The sequence below is a fragment of the Symphodus melops genome (assembly GCF_947650265.1).
Source record: "Symphodus melops genome assembly, chromosome: 19".
NCBI lineage: Eukaryota > Metazoa > Chordata > Actinopteri > Labriformes > Labridae > Symphodus > Symphodus melops.
In genome coordinates this window covers 17,542,109-17,564,306 of record NC_136709.1, presented here as the reverse complement: position 1 = coordinate 17,564,306, position 22,198 = coordinate 17,542,109, and the positions used below count along the sequence as shown (strand labels likewise).

At 42.2% G+C, this 22,198-nt stretch overlaps 2 protein-coding genes across 2 annotated transcripts in view; one reads left to right on the top strand and one right to left on the bottom strand.

The window, feature by feature from the left end:
- Positions 1 to 2,350, bottom strand: part of LOC306840450 (glutamate receptor ionotropic, NMDA 3B-like) — a 78,070-nt gene extending 75,720 nt beyond the window's left edge. The window contains exon 1 of the mRNA XM_079369743.1: positions 1,305 to 2,350. Coding sequence (XP_079225869.1) covers positions 1,305 to 1,847 — 543 coding nt within the window. The 5' untranslated portion in view covers positions 1,848 to 2,350. The remainder of the gene's footprint in view (positions 1 to 1,304) is intronic.
- The window catches only part of cldn11a (claudin 11a), a 114,023-nt gene that overhangs the window by 67,000 nt on the left and 24,825 nt on the right, over positions 1 to 22,198 (top strand). The gene's annotated exons all lie outside the window — the stretch shown is intronic.

Sequence of the window (22,198 nt, the reverse complement as noted above, 5' to 3'; positions counted from 1 at the left end):
TTCATGCAATCCTTATTGAAATCGAAGAAGCAATCCATTGTTGACAAAGAGACGCGCCGGGACAAAGATTTTAGACTTAAACGATAGATCACTCCACCCTCTCTGTCTGTCTCTCCTGCCTGTCCCTCTAACGCTGCCTCTTAGTTCAGACTGTGTGTGTGTGTGTGTGTGTGTGTGTGTGTGTGTGTGTGTGTGTGTTTGTTTATGTGTTTGTGTGTTCTCCGGTGAACCTGTGTGAAAGTCCTGTTTACGTGCACTTTCTGTGTGTTTAAGAATGTGTGTAACAGAGATGCAGTCGGCTGCTTGGTCGGATAGAGGCGGATATGACTGGAGCTGGATTGACTGACTGGCAAGCAGCTCGACTGCTGCTGGGAATACTAACATGGCACAGGCACACACACACACACACACACACACACACACACACACATTTACTTTGCCTACAAACTCATAAACACACATAAATATAAATTGAAACACACGAACGGCACCAAACCTCTCTGTAACATCTATCAGTGTCTCAACACTTTGAATGATTCACACTGAAAGGTGCCAAAGCACAGACTTCTTCAATCAAAGATGCACCCATTCAGACAGACACACACACACACACACACACACACGCACACGCACACACACACGCACACACACACAGCAGGGGAACTTAAAGACAGAAGAAAAGAAGGAATTCACTATAAAGCACTGTAGCTGGAGGGTTCAGTCTAATGCCGAGGCAGGGCTAGACATTAAACATGCATGTGAAGGGGCCTATAGGTTCACCAGGGAAGCTCAGCTGAGATCAATGTGAACACCAGACTTCACTGGAGGACAGTTAGAGTGCAACTTAAAAATCAGACACACTTAAGAGTTTTCTGCTCGACCAATTATCCTTTCTTTTCTTTGTCTTTTCCACTTTTTATGTTCCCTATGTTCTTATTTGAGCCTGTCTACAGACAAGACTGAAGAGTAATTGCTCAAATTACCCTGGCTAAATGCACCTGTGCTTACAGGGTTTCTTTGCCTTTAGCTAGACTTAAATTCTGCCAGTTGAGATGACTTTTGTAGCAGCTCAGACGCCAAAATCCTCGCCACAGGCCAAAGGGTCAGCCAGTGGTTCATCTGCAAGAGTCAACTCTGTGATAAAGGCCCAAATGAGAAAATGTTGCACCGCAGGCTGCTGCTCATTGAAGTGCAAAGTGTGAAAAACACGAAAACAATCAAACACAGCCTTCAGTGTTTCATGTTTTCTTCCAACACTGTGCTGCTACAGGTGCATGGAGAAACCACAGTGAATCCTCACATACCTTAGTCACCAGAGGCTCTGTGTCCTCCAGGATGGAGATGAAGGGGATTTCTAGAAAAGACGAGATGAACTCCACTTGGATCAGCTCTTCCCTTGAGCGCGGGAAGGCGAGCACCGCGGACACCCCTCTGACCACCAGGTCCTGGCAGGCGCTCCGGGACAGCGACTCGGGGTCTCCTCCCGAGGGCGATCGCGCCACCATCTCCAGGGTCAGGTTGTAGGGCAGCAGAGGAGGTGTCTGGGAGGACGAGGTGGTGGTTGATGAGTCGGCTCCTCCGCTCTGGTGCCGGAGGCTAGCCAGGGCGCGGTTGAGCGCGTTTTGTATCCGTGCCGGCTGTCGGGTCGGCAAGAGTGCGCCGAGACGCACGGTGTGTCCGATCCGGGCGAGGATGTGGCAGGACTGCGGGTGCGGGAAGCAGGACTCCGGGGAGGAGGAGAAGACGGTTGCTATAAGAAGCAGCAGGATCGGTCTGGCTGAGAGGAAGAGGAGATGAGGTCTCCCCGGGGCGAGGCAGTAGGTCCAGAGTCCGGGGAGAGACACCATGCTGCAGCTCCGACACACAACAGAGGAGGACTGGGCTCTGCTCGGCGGGAGATGGCATAGCTCCCTCTTTTCTCCCGGCTCCACCGCTTTTCCTCGGACTTGATGGTTCTTTTTTTTTTTTTTTTTGCCCTGTTGTTTTTCGCTGTCGACGGTGATTTGTTGGCGTTTTGACGTCTTGCCTTTCACCTCTTCAAAGTTTCTATGTCAACAGAGAAAGACGCGCTGGTGGAAGCAGAGGAGAGATGAGCGCGCAAAGCTTAGAGCGGTCGCCCCGCTTCTGTCAGTCTCTGCTGGAGGAAGGCACACACCAGCTGTGAAGTGTGTGAGGGAGTGTGTGTGTGTGTGTGTCTTGGCGCGCGTGTGTGTATGGGTCCATGCGCCTGCCGGCCAATAATCTAACCTCTCACGGAACCTGCCTCTTGTTGAATCTTAATGAAAATTCGTGGGTAACATTTCCTTCCGCTTCTTCTCGTCCCAGACAGAATTTGCACTTCATGTTTTCACTCAGAATAAAAAACGTCGAAATATTACAGATGTTTCTTTGTAATTATTGTACAAATCTTACACAAAGGGAATCAGTCACAATAAGAAATGACTTTCATTCGATTATCTGCCTTTTAATCGAGTAAAACCTCTCAAACATTTCCACTTAAAACGTCTTAGAAATCTTTCCCCAAACACTCACATTAGGAGCATAAGAAGTATTAAAGAGCTTTAACTTTCAAGATTGATTCCCATTCAAAAAGAGGGGGAAAAATAGGATGCTTTTTCCAGATTAAACCCTGTTATAAATGGTGGCCATTTGTTTTGTGAGGTAATTGGGGAACTTTTTAAGCACCTCTGCAGCTTTGCTTGCCATGTCCCCGCCAGGTTGGCCAACACACAGCTAATAGCTTGCTGAAATCTCAATTCCCCCCCACCCCCCCAAGATTTATTCCCCACTTTCTCCCTGCCGTCCAAGTCGAACATTATCCGTTGTGTAACCACATCTTTTCAGCACCACGGACAGCGCCAGTGCCATAAAAGAGATCTACTGTGCATGCTAATTTGGCTTCATGCGAGGGACAGCACTCAGTCTGGCCTTCATTCATTCTACACTCAGTTTTTCCTCTGCCTTCTCTGATCTAATTTGCTATCGATAGAGCAGAACATCCAGTAAATCATTCTTTTCAGCCAAGTGAAATCCTGTTCTCAGGGTCCCCACACTCACTTTTTCTGATAATTCCTTGTTTGTCAGACATTTGTGAAGCTTCAAACGTCTATCTTTCCCTCTGTTTTTCTGCCTTTGCGTTTCCTTTTTTTTTTTCTGACACTCTACGGCTTTGGCGTGAGGTGATGCTCGAGGGCCATTTCAGCGTGCGGTCTGACATGAAAAGGTTGCTTTGACGTACCTGCAGATAGACTTTTCACTGCCCCACACACACACTAACATTCGCCGGCATCAACAAGTCATTTCACAGCCTGCTGGGTGACCCGGTGTGATACCAGTGCAGTTTACTGACAAATCTGATACCATGGGGCAAAAAAAAAGTGTTTTCTTACCCGGCCTCCTTTTCCTCTCCTCATGCTCCACTTGCTCCAATAGAGAAAAGATGAAAACCAACACTGTGGGCTTTGTTCTGCTGCAGAATCCAGCAGCATTAAAGTTGCATGGATTTTCACAAACACCCTCCCTCTGGTACCTGTTGAAACTGGGCACTACTTTCCAAACATATCGCTCTATGTGTTGGATACAGAATAAGCTCATTATTGGGTCAAGTCAAGTTGGTTTCTTAATCAATGTGTAGGTATCCTGCCGACAGATGGTGCAATATTCTACCAGCAACATGTCAATATTTTGTACACAAATATCTTACAAACTGTTTTTACTCTCACCATTTGATCTTATAACTCCATCGTTCTCGTGTTCCCCAACCCAGGTTTTGATTTCCCCATGCTCGTTTAGATTGCTGTGTTTTGTTATTCTAGTTTTTGAGCATTTTCTCAGATTGGTTTATTTCTAGTTTTAGGGGAGATGCTGAGAGTGATGATCCATTGCATTATTCGACCGGCACCTTCCCATCTTTTATAGTTTTGCCTACCTTCTCCTGTTCCTTTGCTTTCTTAAGTTAATTATTTGATAAAGCTTTGCATCTAAACATTTCAATTTGTGTGACTGCCCTATATATTTTGGTGTCCATGTTTTGAGCCTTAATTTATGTAGTTTGTTCTTAAGGTCGATTCTGGGATCTTTTACAGAAAAATACAATGTTAGACATAAAAAGACACAATTAACCAATTTAAACTACAAACAATTGCCAAGATCAAACACAACCACATCATTGAGAACATCTATACAGTCAGATATACAGTCCACAGTCTGCTTCCAAATCATCCAGTGAGACCAGCTCATTCAGTTTCAGCTCTTTTTGTGATGAGTTCCAAGTAAAGGAAGCAGCAAACTTAAACACCTTTTCCTCCGGTTTAGTTCTCACTTTTGGAACAGACGGAAAGAAAAGGTCCTGGGAGAAAAGAATATATATCCTTCTAACTCTTCTGACTGATGAAGATCAGGAGGTGTGAAGGAAGTAGAGCTCAGATAACACTTGAAGATGAGAATACGTCAGTGTTTAAGTCCGCTTTCTATGTGGTCAAAGTGCTCCATCCCACACTCGTCAAAAAAAGTTATACGACAGCAGTGGCATAGCAAAGTTGTACAAACCATATTTACACACTACACAGTGGAAAGAAAAAAGAATAGTCAGAAGTTAACGTGGGTAAATGTGCCATCAAAATGAAACTGAACTTTTGCTGATCATTGAAGCTAATCTGCTACCAACATGCTAACCTATTATTTGCAAGTTACTTATTTCTGTTTTTAGAATTACCCAAGCAGACTTTAAAGTAACCCAATCAGGTTACTTTTACTGCAACAGTAATTTTACAAATACAGAAACATACTCTAAGATAACTTTAGTTATAATAAGTAAGTAAGATTGCTTGACAGAAACAATTCATTATATTGGAGAAAAAAACCAGTTAATTAACAATCCTATGGTAGATTTATAAATGTGAAAAGGGCACGCTGCAGCCATCTGAAGCTTCAAAAAGGCCAAATCAACAAACTAACCGCAAAAAAAGTCCAACAGTTGGCTCACACTCAAGTCAACATTTCCCTGGAACAGAACATTTCTACTGGAGCCCAAAGGGAAGACGACAACAGCCAACCAGCTAACGCATTCTGTGCATGCCGGAGAGGACATAACTCTCCACACGAGCAGGTGGCATCGCCTGAATTTATCATTCAGTAAAATAAACTAGATATCCTTGGAACGCTCAAATGATGTAGGAGCTGTTACCAGTTTTACGTTGCTTAGCTTTCAGATAGGTGATACTGAGAATAGAGAATATGGTTGATAAAATGCACCGCATCTTAATAACACTGGGATGTTCAGAGGTTGGCGTTTTGCTCGTAGAAGAGGAAAAGAATCGGTGTTAGCACTCTTTCCTCATTATTCATCCTTTGTTCCTTTGCTTAGTCATCGAGCCAAACAGACTGATCTCTCTCGCTGTCACATTTTCACTCGGATTTAATTTGCTCAGAGAGACAAAAGCTGTGAACAGGGCATCACACAGGTCAAAGGTGTTAGACAGCCCAAAAACATAATACGACCCTGTCCCAGAGATTCATCTTGATTCTAAGTCCTTTTTTCCTCCCTAACGTTTGACTCATTTTTTACAAGTAGAATACATAGAAAAAATGTGTATCATGATCCGTTATTCAATAGCATGAGTCATACAGTATTTTAACAAAAAGAAGTGTGGCAAGCGTGCATACTTTGAGAAAATCCTTGATACTGAACATTGACCTCTAAAATATATGAGTAAAGAAAACAACTCAATTTATTTAAACCTGTTTTTAAAGGAACCACCTGTAAAGCTCGCTTTAATTTCCCTGCGAATTTTCATGCAAACAGAGCTGGCCAATTAGAGAAGAGTGGGCACGTAGGGAGGGGGGCCTTAAAGAGACAGCTGCTGAAATAACCTGTTTTAGACGGCAGCTGGTATGAGGGTTTCTACTGATGCCATTATAACATAAATGAGTGTTTTTGAGCTATACTTCTCACAAAGCTACTCAACATAATTCATGAAAGTCATTATACAAGATCTCCCTTAAATATGAAATTAGTGACAAAAGTTATTTTTGTTTTGTTTGAGGACAAGCCCCTGAACATCATGAATGAAGCCCATTAGATTAACTCTCTCTTATCATCTGTTTAGCTTGGTGTTCATGAGAAATCAATAAAAACAAAGCTCCTGATTAGAAAGAATTAATTATGTCAATTAGATCATCTGTAGACGTCTTGGGTGACAATACTCCCAGGGGCTCGACGCTGCTTTACAGAGTTTTGATTTTGATTTCTTATAATGATACAGTGCTTCTATCAATATCTTCTCTCACTGCCACCATGGAAATGTACATACCGTCTTGAAAATATCAATTCAAACGTGACAAGTTAGCAAGTCATAAGGTGCACAGTAGAAAGAAAGCTGTACAAATCTCATCCAGAATGAGGGTGAAAGTGTAAAATAAAGAATATGCATTGTTAAGTATAGACACACCTCGGGAGGCTGGTAAGTGGCTGCATGACAAACTGAAGCGTTGGGAGCTCTGGGAATACATTTTCTCTGCAGTAAGCAGAAACAGAACAGAAGAAAAGGTACATCCGGATGTAATTTTATTTTTGGGCAAGGTGACATGCTCTCACTTGTTGCCTACTTCTCCTGCATGGATATGGAGCCTGTGCTCAAGAATAGAATGATTGTAAAATTACATTTCAGGAGCACGATGTATTCCAGGAGGACGATGCTTATTAAGGCTCTCAAGAGTGTTTGCAAACTCCCCTTGGCATCCAATCACTGCACAGAGAAAGGGATGCTTGGGACACGTCCTTAGTTTGTCCCCACAGGTTGCATTCAGGTGTCCCAGATGCACACTTTATTTGTTTTTCTGTTGCCTATAAAAGGCTTCGCCCCCACGGGTGCATTTGTGTTGATTATGTACATTGTGAGGGATTAATATGGGAAACAGGATTAAGAAGACATCAGAAACCCAATTAAAGTAGCCCTTCATCTCTGCTGGCGGGGTGTGTGTCTGTCTTTCACAGTGGGAGATCCCTCCTCCTGTCCACTCATCAGCTCCTGCCCTCTGTTTCTATTTTTATACACAGGCAGAGAAATGGAGGTTAAGCGCTCAGCTCAGTGTTTGATTAGGATATTATATGATAAGGCAGCTTTTCTGTAATTACAAACAATGATACGTGTACAGTATTAACACTTACTTTGACATCGAATGGGGTTGCATAGTTTTGGGCACCTCTTCCTTTTTCGTACTCATTTTCTGTATAGTTCACATAAACAAGGCTCACGCTATCAGTAGAGAACAAAAAAAATGTGATCAAAAAAAGACAAATGTTTTTTTCACCTCTTTCCATCTTCATATCCATATATACGGACTCTGGTTCCTAAAGAGAAGAAAACACAAAGGTGCTTCAAACCTGCATTCTTTTAAAGCACCAGCAGGGGGCAACTCTAGTTGTAAATGATCCAATTGTATCAAAAAAGATAGAAAGGACTTTTCGGTAAATAAATTAATTTAATAAACATTTTTCTATGACTTTCGGTGTCACTCGCTAGTTTAGTCTTCTTTAATAAAATTGTGAGATTTTTTTTTTCGGTTCATGTTCAGATTTAAAGATGACATTGATAAGACAGCTTTTCATCATGGTCACCCGTCAAACTGTCAACAAGGACAGAGCCAGAACAAAAAGTATCCACGAACATGTCAAGACTTACGTTAATGGAGAAAAGTTAAAATGCTAAAATGTCCAACTTTAGGTTTCTAAAGATGACATGCCATCACAGTGGCTATGTCCTTCTTCTAATCAGAATGGTATTATGGGCACATGAAGTGTAAAATACACGATAAAGTAGGGTATGGTTTGGGGCTTGACTTTCCTTTGATTGACAAGTTGCTACGTATATCCAAGAATTCCTCAATAATATGCTCCCTTCTGTTTGCAAAAAGACATAATGGTGACCGGCTTCAATCTGAAAAAAAAAAAAAAAAAACCCAGCGGGTTCACAAACCAAAATATTCTCCTTTGATCGGTTTCCTCTTCGTCTCGTTCATCTCCTCGGCTCCTCCCATTTTGCCCTGCATTAACTTTCCTCCTTTTATTTCCTCTGATCTCTTCCCCCTCTCTCCAGCTCCCTTTTTTTTATTTTGTGTCTCTTTGAGGTAGACAGCAAATTTGCTATTTGCCCCCAAACATGGAACCCACACCATTAAACCACATCAATGAGTCATTCGCACTGAACCAAAACTGTAATTACACTGGTAAAAAGACTGCCGGAGAACACTGCGGTTTAGCTGAAGGGTGAGCCAACAACAACTGCCAATTTGAGTAAGGGCGAGTGCGCTTCTGTGACGGGGAACAGTCTGTCTTTGCATGTGTGCGTCTCATTGTGTGTGCGTGTGTTTGTGTGTGTGTGGATGTAATCCTAAATAATCTGGCAGTACAACCTGTGAGGTAGAACAGAGGCTGTTGAAATGCCAGCGAGCTGTGAGTTAGTATTCCTGGCAGTGCGCTAAAGGCACTAATATCACCTTTTAGCACCATGCTTGCTAACAAGGAGAAAGACACAGAGACGGAATAGGAAGAAAGGAAAGGATGAAGGGAGACAAATAATCAAGTGTAGCAGAGCTGGGAAGGTAAACAAGTGAGGAGAAGTAGGAATGTCGAGGGAAGATTTGGTGCTCCTGCGCTTCTTCTCTAGAGTTGAAGCAAATTAATGACATGACTTCATTCCTCTCAGTTCTTTTCACCCTCTGCTACCCCTGATGTACAAAGACACTGGTCTGTGGAGGGAGACTTATCTGGAAACACCAGCAGCAGCACCCTGCATGTTTATGTGTGTCTCAATGTGCCAGAATGTGTGTGTCTCTGTGTTTCAAGTGGGTTTGTGTGAACTGCATGTGGGTCTGTGAGTGAACATGTGTGCTTTGAACGTTAGCATTATCTACATGTGTGTCGCTCACATTGTGAGGCCTTTCATGTGTGGACGTGTTCAAAAGTTGCTCATGTAGCACTTAGCAGTCTTATAACATGGTTAAAGCATTATTTTCCAGTTCTTTATTTTGAGTGCAGTGGAAGAAATTATGGATTAATTTAGTTTTTATTGTTTTCACGTACTGCAACCCCAACTGTCAGTCTGATGCTTTGGCTTCTCACACCTTTGTAAAATCAGACATCTCTCGACAACTAAGGGATTTTGCTCAAACACTCATTATTCCCAGAGGCTGAAGCCTGCTACTCTTTTTATCTCTTCAGCGCCAGCAACACATCAACGTTTTTTTCATTGTTCAATGAAATAGCTCAACTTGTGCACACATGCTCCACCAACAAGCATGGTTGGTGGAACATTTGTGGCTGTGGCTCAGTTGGTAGAGTCGGTCATCTCCTAACTGGAAGGTCAGGACTTCGCTCGCCAGCTCCTGCAGTTAAATATCCGATGTGTCCTTGGGCAAGACACTTAACCCCAAGTTGCTCCTGCTGCTTCGTCAGCAGCTTTCAGATGTGCATAAATGTGATTAGTTAATACTGAATACTTTATATAGACACTTTACATTCAGTGAGTGAATGTGTAGGTGTGACCTGCGGGTGTAAAAGTGCTTTGAGTTGTCAGTCTAGTCTAGAAGAGCGCTACACAAGCTCAATACCATTTATCAGAGGCTACTGCATGGGGCCCCATACCAGGAGGGGCCCCCCAATGGCTGACAAACTTTAAACCAAAGGTTTGTGCAAATTTTGCAACAACAATCAGAGTCCTGCCTAATCGGGCCCCATCCGACAGCACTCACTCTTAATGCCCTGCTGAGTGTTGCAGCATTATTCCTGTGAAAAACAGAATGTATCAGTGAAGCAAAATGAAGAGGAGTTTTTGTAAAGGGCCCCCAAATAGACCCGAGAATCTCTGCTGCCCCAATTTACATGTCATTGTTCACAAATGATGAATCGCTTACAGTTTGGTACCGTTGCTCCAAAGCCGACACAAGAAGAACATTTCTGAATATTTTGAGTGAACTGGTCCTCACAGTCCTTTCAGACATATTTGTCACTTGTCACTATGACACTGTGCAAACACAATCTCTCCCCCGGTGACTGTGATGATGCATCAATCATAGATTTTCAATTTTTTTATTTATTATTTTTTATGCCGCTGATGTTTTCATTGTTTGAGATCTAAAAATGACGCCGATAAAGAAGAGCACCAGGTGGCTCAGTGTTTGCGACACATATCATGTAAGTGCCTCGTCCACAGTTCAATTGAGTCTGCTTTTTTTTTCTTCGCTCCATTGGTACTGAAGCACAGTTTTGCACCACAGGATGCAACAAAGAAAGGCTCTTAGGTAGTGAATTATTTCGCATCAAAACTTTTAACTATTTAATACACAAAAAAACATGAAAAATGAAGTGCAGAGTTGTGTTTAAGAGTTTTTATTGATGTATTTTTTAAAATGTAATGTAAATATTTCAAACGTCACTGAAGAATTACTGAACACTTATCTTTGCTCAGTTAATCTTGATGTGACCAGTGGGCTTCTTAATGAGTCCTCTGTTCTGTTTCAGTGTACCGCAAAGAGCTGTGGCTGATCAGCAAATCAAGTTAAGCCTGTGTCCTTTAAAAGTCCTTGGCCCTCAGGAACAAAACAAAGACTTGTACAAAGCTGCATACAAAGTGCTGCTGCACATAGGAGACCCACTGTGCAAATGAACAAACAATACAAAACAAAACAAAAAAATATTCAGAATGTTGTTTCTTGTCTGTTAAACAGATTATTCTCACTATTGCCAACCAGATATCAACGTCTCCCGGAGCCAGCTCGGTGTATGTTAAACAAATCATTTGGAATAAGAGCATCACGAACAACATGTCTCATTAGCATCTTGCCTGTAGGAGAGAAAATCATTCCAAGCAGCCTACATAAGGGGTCCTGGTGACATGATTGAATCCCCACAGCCCATTAAAACCCCCAAACTTACAAGGTAAGTTTTGGGAGCAGTACATTGCAGTTGATGCGTGAATGAAGACAAGATGGAGAGCTGACTAATGATAGGGCGGTAGCACATTCAGTCAAGGACCATCTGTGTTGGAGAGCAGCATTGATTAGCCCAAATTGTCTCCAAACATGCTGTAGGCAACACTATAGCATCCAGGAAAATATGCATGTGTGTTTCCGATGTCTCTGAGCTGGTTTGATGGGACTTGTGTGTGTGTGTGTGTGTGTGTGTGTGTGTGTGTGTGTTGTTGTAATGCGGTAAAGCACAGTTACACACATCCAAACTGAGTGTCTCTGTTTGGAAGAGAGCGGAGAAAGATGAGAAGCCAGTGTGTTATTGTTGTGTGAGCGTTTTGCATACAAATGTGTGCGCAAGCATGTGCTCGTTTTTGTGTGTGTCCGCTCAATCACCTCCCTTTGAGGCATTGCGGGTTTGTGCAGGTGACTGAGGTGAAGTGTTAATCAGGACCTCAGGCAGTGGTTTTACAGAATATGAGTTTAAATATGGAATATACAGCTAATACCCAAGTGAGAATGTATTTGCGTATTTGCATGATTGGACAGGACTGATTGATATGTGCATAATCTACTGCACTGTACATAACAATATCAGAGATTGTGTGTGTGCCAGTACACACTTGTTTTTTTTTTGTGTCTGAACTGTAGATTACACTGATTTTGTTGAGTAAGAAACAACAGCCTCCGTCCTGAGCATTAGAGAGGCCTCATTTGCCTCCAGTTTTGTTTCCTCTAAGGGTTTTCATTGACATTCAGAGAGGGAGGGTCTGGGCCCTAATTAGGTTGGCTCACACATTCCAAGATTCAACCAATCAATGGGCTGCTAATGGGCTGTCAGTCAAATGACAAGGCCTGGGACGGGTCAGGGTCGCCAGAGGAATGCCTTAATTTCTCAGCAGAATGGGACAAAATGGGCCAGATAGGAGTCCAGCCAATGAGGGCAATTATAGAAAATGATTTGGTCCGTTAGTGGGACACGGTGCATAATGAGCATGCAGGAAGGTGGAGGGGGTTACACTGCGAGCTTCTGAATCTTTTAAACTTCCCCAAGGTGGAAGTTTGGGCTTGCCTGCAGCTGTATTTTTTATTTTTTTTAACTGTGCTTCATCTTTTCTTCTTATATTTTCCCTTCTTGTCATTTGATTATCAAGATTTGTTTAGACGACACACACATACAAGCCTGTACCAATCATAAGAGCTACAATGAAAAGACGCGCATGTAGCGCCTGACATCTGCAAATGTCTTTTATCTCTCTTGATGCTCGACGGAGACACCTGTTGCTGTGCACGTAAGACTGCAAACAAACAGATGCTGCGTGTGGTGGTTCCGTGTTCCTGAACAGCTTGCTGTGCTTTGTTCTGTAATTTTCAAAACAAGAAACAAATATGGTGGCAAGGCAAAACGAGACAGAACTGCAGATTAACTTTTAAGCCCTGGATAAAAGAATTGGTCAAAATACGGGTTTAATCTGCAGAGGCGATATGTCATTTTGCTTAACAATAAGCTTCTTGTCAGGCAAAGATGAGTTTTGTGTCATCAGTAATATGACACAGAGGTTGTTCGGGTACAAACCTAACATCCGGGCTGATGACATTTATTGTATTCCTCGCTACTTTTGTCACAAACTCGATTTTATTGGACACTTAAAATCCCCATGGAGACTCCAGTCTTTGACAATTACACACCGCTGCATTATGAAAAGACAAGCTCAGTTGGAATTAAATGTTTCATTCAGTCGTGACATTGCTGGTGGGGATTGCATGACAGCCACTGAAGTATTTACTTGCAAACAAATGCACCGTTTACGAGACAAATACAGCTGTCTCAACAGTAACTTCTCATGTTTTGTTCATGTGATCAAAGAAGGCAATTAGGGTTTTTTTCGTCCCTCAACAAAAGATCGTAAGCATGTGTGATATGAAAGGAGGTGTCTATTGTGTCAAACTGAATGTTATCACTTCACTCTGCTTCCCCTCAGCTCCACGAAATGATTCAGTCTCACTGCTCCCATCTACCTCAAAGACAAAAAAAAATCCTCTTAAATTGACTGTGTTACTTGCCAAAAACAAAACTGTAGCTGGCATCTAACCAGTAGCTGTTTGTGTTGATCGTTGGGCGGGTGATGGTTTTTGTATTCATCCTTTACCGTCACAGCTCAGTGCTTTCAGTCATACAACAAACTGCAGACGGAGCACTTTCAAAATCATGCTAGTTTTTAAAAATTACCAACCCTGCCTTTAATGTTTGAAAGGCTAATTATGTTGAATGAGTGAGCATATGGATTTGTACATGAATCAAGATAAGTGAGATCGGATCAGGCATGTTTAATGGAGATCTGGAGACACATGATTCGACTTAGTGTTTGCATGTGTGTGTGGTGAATTAGTTAATGAATTTATGTAGAATTATTGCCTGGGGCTTTCCGAATAGTAATTTTTTATCGAAATGCACATCCCTGGGAGTAACAGAGCAACAGCATGGACAAAACACATATAGTAGGCAATAACCTGGAGCCTGGTGCCCCAAGGGACCTCAAGGTTTAGGTGTTACATGGTGGCCCAGGGCACTCTCCAAGGGGACGGTGGCATCGACCGAACAGCATCGACCAAATCTCCCTGCAATTTCTTTTTGAAGTCTTGACTTGAAACCCTGGATCTTCTCTCTGGTGAGATCATATGGGATCGTATGCATATATTCCTGTTGTCAGTTATTCCCCACCAATTTTTCATCATAAAATTGTTGCATGCTTGAGATTAAAGTGAAAAATATCTCTAAAGTTGTTCCATACTTATGAAATCGGAAACTTTTTCATATCAGTAAAGGTTTTTAAACTCCTGTGGCGTTAGCTTTGCCTGGTAAAAGACTTAAACGCAGCTGTAAGACAAGATAATTGAGAGCCTGGACTCTATAATATCGAAATGCGGAGCATGTGATTATAAGAATGTCATTTGGTGAGACTGGCAGGAAACTTTTACATCATTTTACAGCACATAACTGGAGGAAGCTGAAGCTTAATTAAAGCCTTCAGACTTCCATGAGATGGCAGATGGCAGAATGAATGAAAAGCTTAAGAATCACTTCCAACGTATTTATCCTCTTAAGTAAAACATTAAAAAACATGTACAGAGCAATGCTAAGAAGGAGGAGGAGTGACAAGATGCAACACTGCTTTGCTCTGCTGCTATAAGTAATGTGATCTTAATTTGGAGAAGCAGAAGCAGCAGAGGAACAGCGTGAGACGGAGTCCACAGCAATCCTGTCAGCTGCGGTTTCATTTGTGTGGGGGATAATTACACTGTTCTAAAATATTTTCAATATGATGCTCAGTGTTTGCATATTTGTTGCTCAATTTCTCACGCAGCAGCTGCAAATAATCCAGGATCCAGTCGACCAATGTGTAACGTGTGTCACTCCAATCACTTCCCCTGCGTTTTTCAAAGTTTGTATTTAGTTAGAGTCCGCTTGGACTGAAATGATCAAGTTCAGTCTTACAGAAAAGTTAGAGTTCTTGCCTTATATTTCTCAAGAAGCTTAATTTCCTGATTTCATCACCATCTTCTTCATTTCATCACCGCATTCAGGCCTTTGATCCACAATATTCTCCCATACAATCTTTGTAGATTGATTAAGCTTGTTAAGCTTTAGGACTTTTTTTTTTGTATCTTTAATATCGAAACAAATAAAGAGAAAATTGCCTTCGATCAAACTGATATCTATATACAAAATGTGTATCTGTGTTTTTTTCTCATTTCATGCCTGAGGGCTGTGTGGGATAATTACATTTTTCTGCTAATTGACTGAGTAAAAAGATTAGTTGTACCTTGCAACTGTTTCTCAGCTGCAGTTGCTGCAGAGACAGAAATATACCCGATACAGTACCTTCCCTCTGAGACAGAAGCTAAGAGCGGCAGCAAGAGGTGCAGCCTACATTAAAAACATCATGCTGTCATGGTGAGGAAGATGTACATGTTGACTTCCACAGGTTAATGTCCCTGGCTAACAGTGAGTGGTGATAATATGTAAGAGCCGTGCCCATCACTCCCATTGTCGTGGGGGAGGCTGCACTGTGCTGAGCAGGCAGTGCGAGGTGCAGGGGATTACATTAATATAGGCCACTGTGCCTCTCTCGGAGCGTTCACTGCACTTTGCAATGAGTCGAGTGAAAATGAGGACGAGGAGGAGGTAGGGAGACGGAGCTCACCTCAGAGAAGGCGCACAGGCCAGCTGGGTAATAATGAGAGGTCCTGTATGAGGCTAATATGAGCTAATCTGTGTCTTCTATGATCTATTCCAATCTAATCAGCCTCTCTTCTTGCGCAGGCCGTTTGTCATTGCATTAACAGGGGACCTGCTAATGAAGTTGACGACACACAGGCTGACTTCCTGCCCGGGACTAGTCCGATGTAATTACGCCTTCACTGAAGCAAGCCGGCGCCGTCCACCTCTTGCTACCCTCCCTCTAAATCTTCAACACCCAAACACTCCTTCTGCCTCTTTAGCATATATAAGCCATACATTTTTCTTCCCACATTCACACTACTGACTTCTCACAGACATCTTTATGTCAGGGTCAGGCAAAGGCTGTGATATTAGCCAGTAATAGTAGTCATGAACATGGCTGGATGTAGTAAATAACAGTGAATATTCTGTTGCACATTATCAGGAGTGACTGACATGCTGACTTGCAAATTTCCAGGATGCTCCGGCAATATTAAAATATTTTAGAATTTACTGTACGCTACTTTATTATGCTCTCATGTGAGTTTAAAAACATTAAAGCTAAAAGAAATAAAAACTGCTGATAAAATACAATGATTCATTCACAATCTTTTCAAACTGCAGAGACACGTTGAATGAAAGTCTTATGGAAATTGCAAATGATATTTTCATGCTGTTCTTATGTTTAAATCTAGTTGATTTGTTGTAATTGTATTGTAATGGTGCTTACTGAGCCCAAACTAAGTGTCACGGTGTTCCTCTTGTGGGACAATGAAACAGGTTTCTCTCTGTGTTGTAAAAACTGAATGTAAACACTCAAGTAGGGGAAACTCAGGATATGACACGATATGATGTAAGGCGATGGGATGTGATACGAACGGATGTGATGTGATGCAAAGTGGTGCGATATCATACCATACTGTACCATACGAAACACAGCGCACAATAACAGTAACATCCCCCAAAAAGTTACGATATCCCAGCAGAGCAATTGTGTAATAATTAATATATTTTGAGATGATCAGAAAAAATACATCTAAATAAACCCCTTCAGAAGATGAAGTACAGGGTTGATGTTTTCACTGCAGTTTGGTGTCACTTTCACCTCTTATAATTTTGCAACCTTGACATTCTGTCTGCATCTTTTATCATTCTGCCAACTTTGTGTTTAGCCAAATAACTTCCTCTCAGGTGACCTCTCATTCCAACAAAATAATCACTGTGAAGAGTCATGAAGGGGTGAAACGATGAGTCAGATTTCCAGAGAGTTCTGTTTAGAGTGCCATACTAATATTATATTAATATTAGTATGCCATATGTCTTTTTGCATATTAATAATGTAATATATAATTAATAATTGTGTCAGACCAGTCAGAATGACGATATACTGACGTATATTTTCTCCAAAGCCAAGTTACTATTCTTCGGCTGTTTGACATATTCAAAATTCTTTGAAATTCTTCTTTGTCTCGCAGCCATATTCATCTTTAATATCCCCTTTGCTGCAGTGATGTATAGCTGCTCTCCAAGGAGCAAAGACATAACTTTTCAGATGAAACAAGCTTGAAACATACAGAAAAAAAAGATAAGAGGGAAACACTGTTTTTCGGCAGCAGCATTTATTGATTCTGAACAACTTTGGGGCAACAATAAAAGGCTGTAAACCACTGACTGTGGAAGAAGAGAACATAGCCTGTGGTTTCATGAAGCCATTAAGAAAGAGCCTAAAACCTGCGAATTTTTAATGGCCATAAGGGGAGGGGAGTGGAGGGGGGGGGACAGTACTGGTCGCAGGCATTAGTCACATTTATGCAACCAGATGGGAATATAAGGCCCTTCTCTGTTGGTTCATTAAGTTAGTAAAGATTGTTCTTCTAGTTTCTTCTAATCAGCAAGTTTAAGTCTTCTTTAACCCAGTAATGCGATTTTGTAAACACATTTTAGTGAAATTTTAACAAAGCAGTGTACACATGGGGCCATGGTTTTCAGGACCCAGTCCCACCTCTTTATACACATCACGGACCGATATTTATGCAAATTCTCGAAAGGCTCAATTAATTGAATGTAAGAAAATAAATGTAAAAAAAATCACAGTATTTGAAACTCCAAAACCCCAAATTGTGCACCACAAAGACCAGCAATTTGTTCTTGTTATTTCACCAGAGGTCCTGTCCTCTGTCTGTATTTGGATGACTTGGATTCTTTTGGTTGACACAGGACGTTTCAGAGCGGGGAGCTGGTGTGTTTTCCCACAGCCAAAGACACCATGTAGGAGAGTTTAGGAGTGGATACAATTCAACAATTGGATGCAAAAACTAGGGAAAGACAGTCTTGGCTGTAGCTGCAAAGAAGAGAGAATATAAACAGAGTGAGGTGAAATGCTGAGCAGATGAAGCTTGTTCCAAAATGAGGGTGAACCTTTGGTTTGCTATTACCCGCGGATGGAGTTGTCCTGCGATTTGTTGGACAGGCAGGTGACAAAAACTGTGTCGAATCCAGAATGATGACAATCGCAGAGAAAAAGCTCTAGTTTGATTACAAGCTGCAAAGACCAATGCTACTGATTTCGTCTTTAACCAAAAAAAGTTGACTCGTTGGGCTTAAAATGTGGCGGAAAATGTTAAAATGTAAACTGAGCCAAGAAAAACTGCAGTGTCAGTCGAAGTTAACAAGCGGCATACATCACGAATAAACATTTGATCCTTGCTCAAATAAAAATGTTGGTAAGTGCAGCTTTAAAAATCCTTCATCAAGCATGGAATAGAATGTTATGACTTCAGCTATCAGTAAATGTCCTCTGTTGCTTTTTCTAAGTTAGTAGCTGTGTTTCACCTTCAACTTTATTGTATGAAATTTATTACAGCTCAAGCAGACGCCCCCGCGTTGGTCGGCCATGTTGACAAGAGCAATTACATCACAATTTGATCTGCAGACATAATAGAGTGTCATTCATGAACAGTAGACCATAAATCTGTCAAAACTTGATGACAGGGTCACTCTTTTGTCCCTCTTAATCACCAGCTCATTGAAACACTTAATCTGACTCTTTTCCTCCATCATCCCTCCATCCTTTCTTAACTTTTCCAGCAGCTCGCTTCCTTTTTACATTAATTTCTTCCCTTCGTTTTATTCCTCTCTTTCGAGCTCTTGTAACTGCTCAGACTGATTCACCCTCTTAGTATCCTTCCTCCTCACCTCCCCTCCCTTTTTCCTTCACTCTTTACTCGCCCAGGTTCTGTTAAGTCACTCATTCTTGTTCTCCCTCCCACGTTTTCTTCTCCATCTGTTCTACTTTCACCGGCTTCCGTCATCCATCCTTGTCACTTTGACTACCGCTGCCTTTTGTACTCATCCCGCCTCAAACACTGATGCCGGCTCCTCACTCCACTCCTCCTCTTGTCCCTCTGTGATACTCTCCTACCCTCATTCCCTCTAATGATACACTCTTTTACTCACCGTCTCATTTCTCTCTCCTCCCTCCCCCTCCTCACATCTATTATTCTCCCCCACTCTCTCCTTAGCTTTTTGTAACCCCCCCCCACCCCTCACACACACACACACACACACACTTTTCAACTCCTATATATTTCTCAGTGTCTCTCTCTCTTTCTTTCCATTCACTCTGAGCGATGGCTCTATTGATTCTCTCTGTGATGATATTGCCCAAGGACAACCACGGGGCAGAAAACCTCTTTAACTAACCTGAGTGAACCTCCGTTTGTGAGTGTGTGTATACATGTGTGTCGGTGTGTTTCATTATGTGTGTGTGTGTGTGTGTGTGTGTGTGTGTGTGCTTGCAACAGGGCTGTTTAACTTTTAGAAGTCATCACTAATCACATGTTAGAAAACAGCCTCTGGCCTGAGTACGTTTGTAGTTTTTAAGCCCTGCTGTGTGTCTGCAGGTATCAGTGTTTTTGTGTGAAGCCAGCAGGTGTGTGTGTGTGTTTTCAGGAGATGAAAAGTAGTGAAAAAAGAAGCCAGAAATGTTGTCCCCTAGTTTGGATAATCTCATGTTGGGGTGTGGCCGTCTCCAACTGGCATCATGGCCGCACATCAGAAGCTATCAGTCTGTGTTGGAAATAATTTCTCTCCTCTTCTCTCCAAGCTCTTGGAAATCTGTCTCCACCGTTGGCTTGCACAACAGGTGCCGTCATAGATGCAGATGCTTCTCAAGCAGCCAGATTGCTAGCAGGACTTTCCTGCAATCACACCATAAATCAACATGCACACACATATGCATGCTCACACAAGTGCAGAGACATGATACAGGAGCCTTACACACACACACACACACACACACACGCACACACACACAAATGTGCGCATACACAGATCAGGGGAGATACAGAGAGAGGATAAACTATTAAAAAGCAGAGTCTGCAAACTTTTTTTTCCCTCTTTGTGTACATTCATTTAAGGTCCGTGACATTTTGAGCTGCACAGCAGATATTTATTCAATCCGCTGAAAATGAACCTGCAGTGTTGGCTATTGTAGAGATTCCGCCTTGCGTGCAGCCATCCCGCATTAGTGCTGCAGGAGAGCTACTAGGAAGCAATTTGTTAAGGTTACAGTATTCCCCGTAAGTACAGCAGCGATGCGAGAAGCATCTCCAATGTGTCTTTCCCACTTCATCTGTATTCATTCCCCATGGGCTGCATTTAATTCAGTTATGTAATGTCTTGCTGTAAAGCAAATCTCCATGGACCTCCGAAACTCATTGAAAACATTTTGCAAATAAGCTGAGTAAGAACGACAGAACTCGTATCGTTCAAATTAACGACGTAAAACGAGAACACGCTGAGAATTTAATACACAGAGAGAAATGAGTAACAACACCGCTTGACCAGTTGTGCACGTGCATGTTCAGTTCGCCTAAAATATCTGGGGAGATTTGTTGTGATGTTTCACTTCACTTGTGATCTCGCTGCGCTCTGAGAAGCGTTCTCAACAAGTGGAGCGCTTGAATCTTCTTCTAATCCTCCAGTGTTCATCTTTACAAGGAAGAACTGTAGCTGTAGAGGCTTTGCATGATGATTTTTATTCTTAAGTCTTTGGTTGTTCACAGTCTGCAACACTCAGAGGACCACTGAGCAGCACAATTATCATTGGTTCTAGTAGTGATGGGAAATTAAAAAGCTACTAGACCACAATTAATTTTGCAACTAAATGTGTGTACAAAGAATTTGATCATTTTTCCAGTGTTAGTGAAGGAGTTTTAAAGTAAGGGAGTATTTCGTTCACCAAGGTTGGGAAAACGCTGTACAATTACATAAAACACATGGTGGAATATATCGTCCAATACAAATAAATCGTCAATGAAGCATGACCAAAACTGATGATTGATGTGTGTCTGGTGTCGATCCCGATCTTCGTGCTCACATTTTCTTTAGAAAGTCCCACAGACGGAGGTTGATGTCCGATCTACCATGTCTCTTTGCATGTCTCACATACAAACACCATTCCAACACTCGTTCTGTCTCACATGAACACAAACCTACAGCATCACCAACAAACACAAATGGCAGCGTGCACTCTCAATCATAACAAATATCTCCTGGCAGCAGGAGGTCTGCAGCCACTTCCTGCCAGCGTTTCTGTTGCTCATATATCTTTCGTGATTGGATGGGTAAGACAGATCAAACAGGCACGCTTGCTGTTGCCATGATGGCGCAATCAGGTAAAAAAAAAAAAAACGCTCAAAAGGGGGGAATTTACTAGTTGCTCGGCTCTCTCTGCGTGAATGTGTAAAATTGTTGGAGAAAAAATTTGAAACATGGCAGAAATCTTACGACTGCTAAATCGTACTGGTCAGAATCATGTAATCGGGTCATGATCAGCACTCACGCCCCCCTACTGCACAGCAAAAGAAATGCGAAATGTTGAAATTTGGCTCATCTTAACTGCTCATGCAATGAAAAAAATCGTGTTCAAATCGGCCTAAAATTGCACAGTGTATCCCCCCTGCTTTACAGTTTCTGAAGCCCTTACCCCACACTCTAACCTCTTCTGTGTTTCTAGCAATGTCTCCTGTTGGTGATTAATTCTTATTGGGGTTTTTATAACTGCACGAACATAATAAGATGACCTTTTCTCACATTCTGCCTCGCAGGGGCTGTCAACCTCCCAACACGTACAACAAATTGAATCCTTTCTACGACCTGTGTGCAACCATTCCTAACAGTACGCTTATCATTGCACGTGATACGGCACGTTGATACAGTATGAAGGTGTGCTCGTGTGCTGTTGCTTAAAGCTAAACGTGCGTGACCCGAGCCGTGTTTAATTTGTAACACCTCCCCAGATATGGTGTACAATAATTGCTCTGGATCCGCCGGCGGTTTGGCTATTTTTCCTGGATAAGATAACACAGAGCAAGGTTTAATGGAGTTCCCGCGGAGCCCGGAGAGAGAGAGAGAGAAAATGAAAGAGGAGGACGAAGGATGCGTGTGACTGAGGGAGAGACCCTTCAATCTTTACCTGATTCACGCTGTGGCCGCGCATTCACATAGAGGTGCACATATGGCCACGCATGTATGCATGGTATTACAGCACACACACACTCCGTACTAAGCTAATAATACAAAGTGAGAGTGTGCATAAATTGTAGTCAGTGGTAGCAGCTTGTCCCGTGAAGGTCAGAGCGTGGTTTCTCAGCGAGCCTGCCGCTTGACGAATCCCTGATTCCTCCATCTACATCTGTGCACGGCCCGCTTCTACTTCTCCCTCTTATTAGTTTTATGTTTTTGCTTCAGGTTCCCTTCCTTCGCATACTATCCTTTCATTCACTCGTCGTCCCCCCTTTAAGTCCTCACCCATATTCTCTCATCCTGTGCTATTCTTCCAATCTTTCATGAGTTTTCTTTGAACTGAAGCTCTTTTTTTTTCTTTTTCCTTTTTCTGCTTCTTCTTTTCTCACTCTGTGACTCTCTCCTCTGTCCTCCTCTCCTTTTTTCTTTTTCAGTCTCTCTTTGATCCACACCCAGCTTCGACAAGCCCCTCTTATTGTGAAA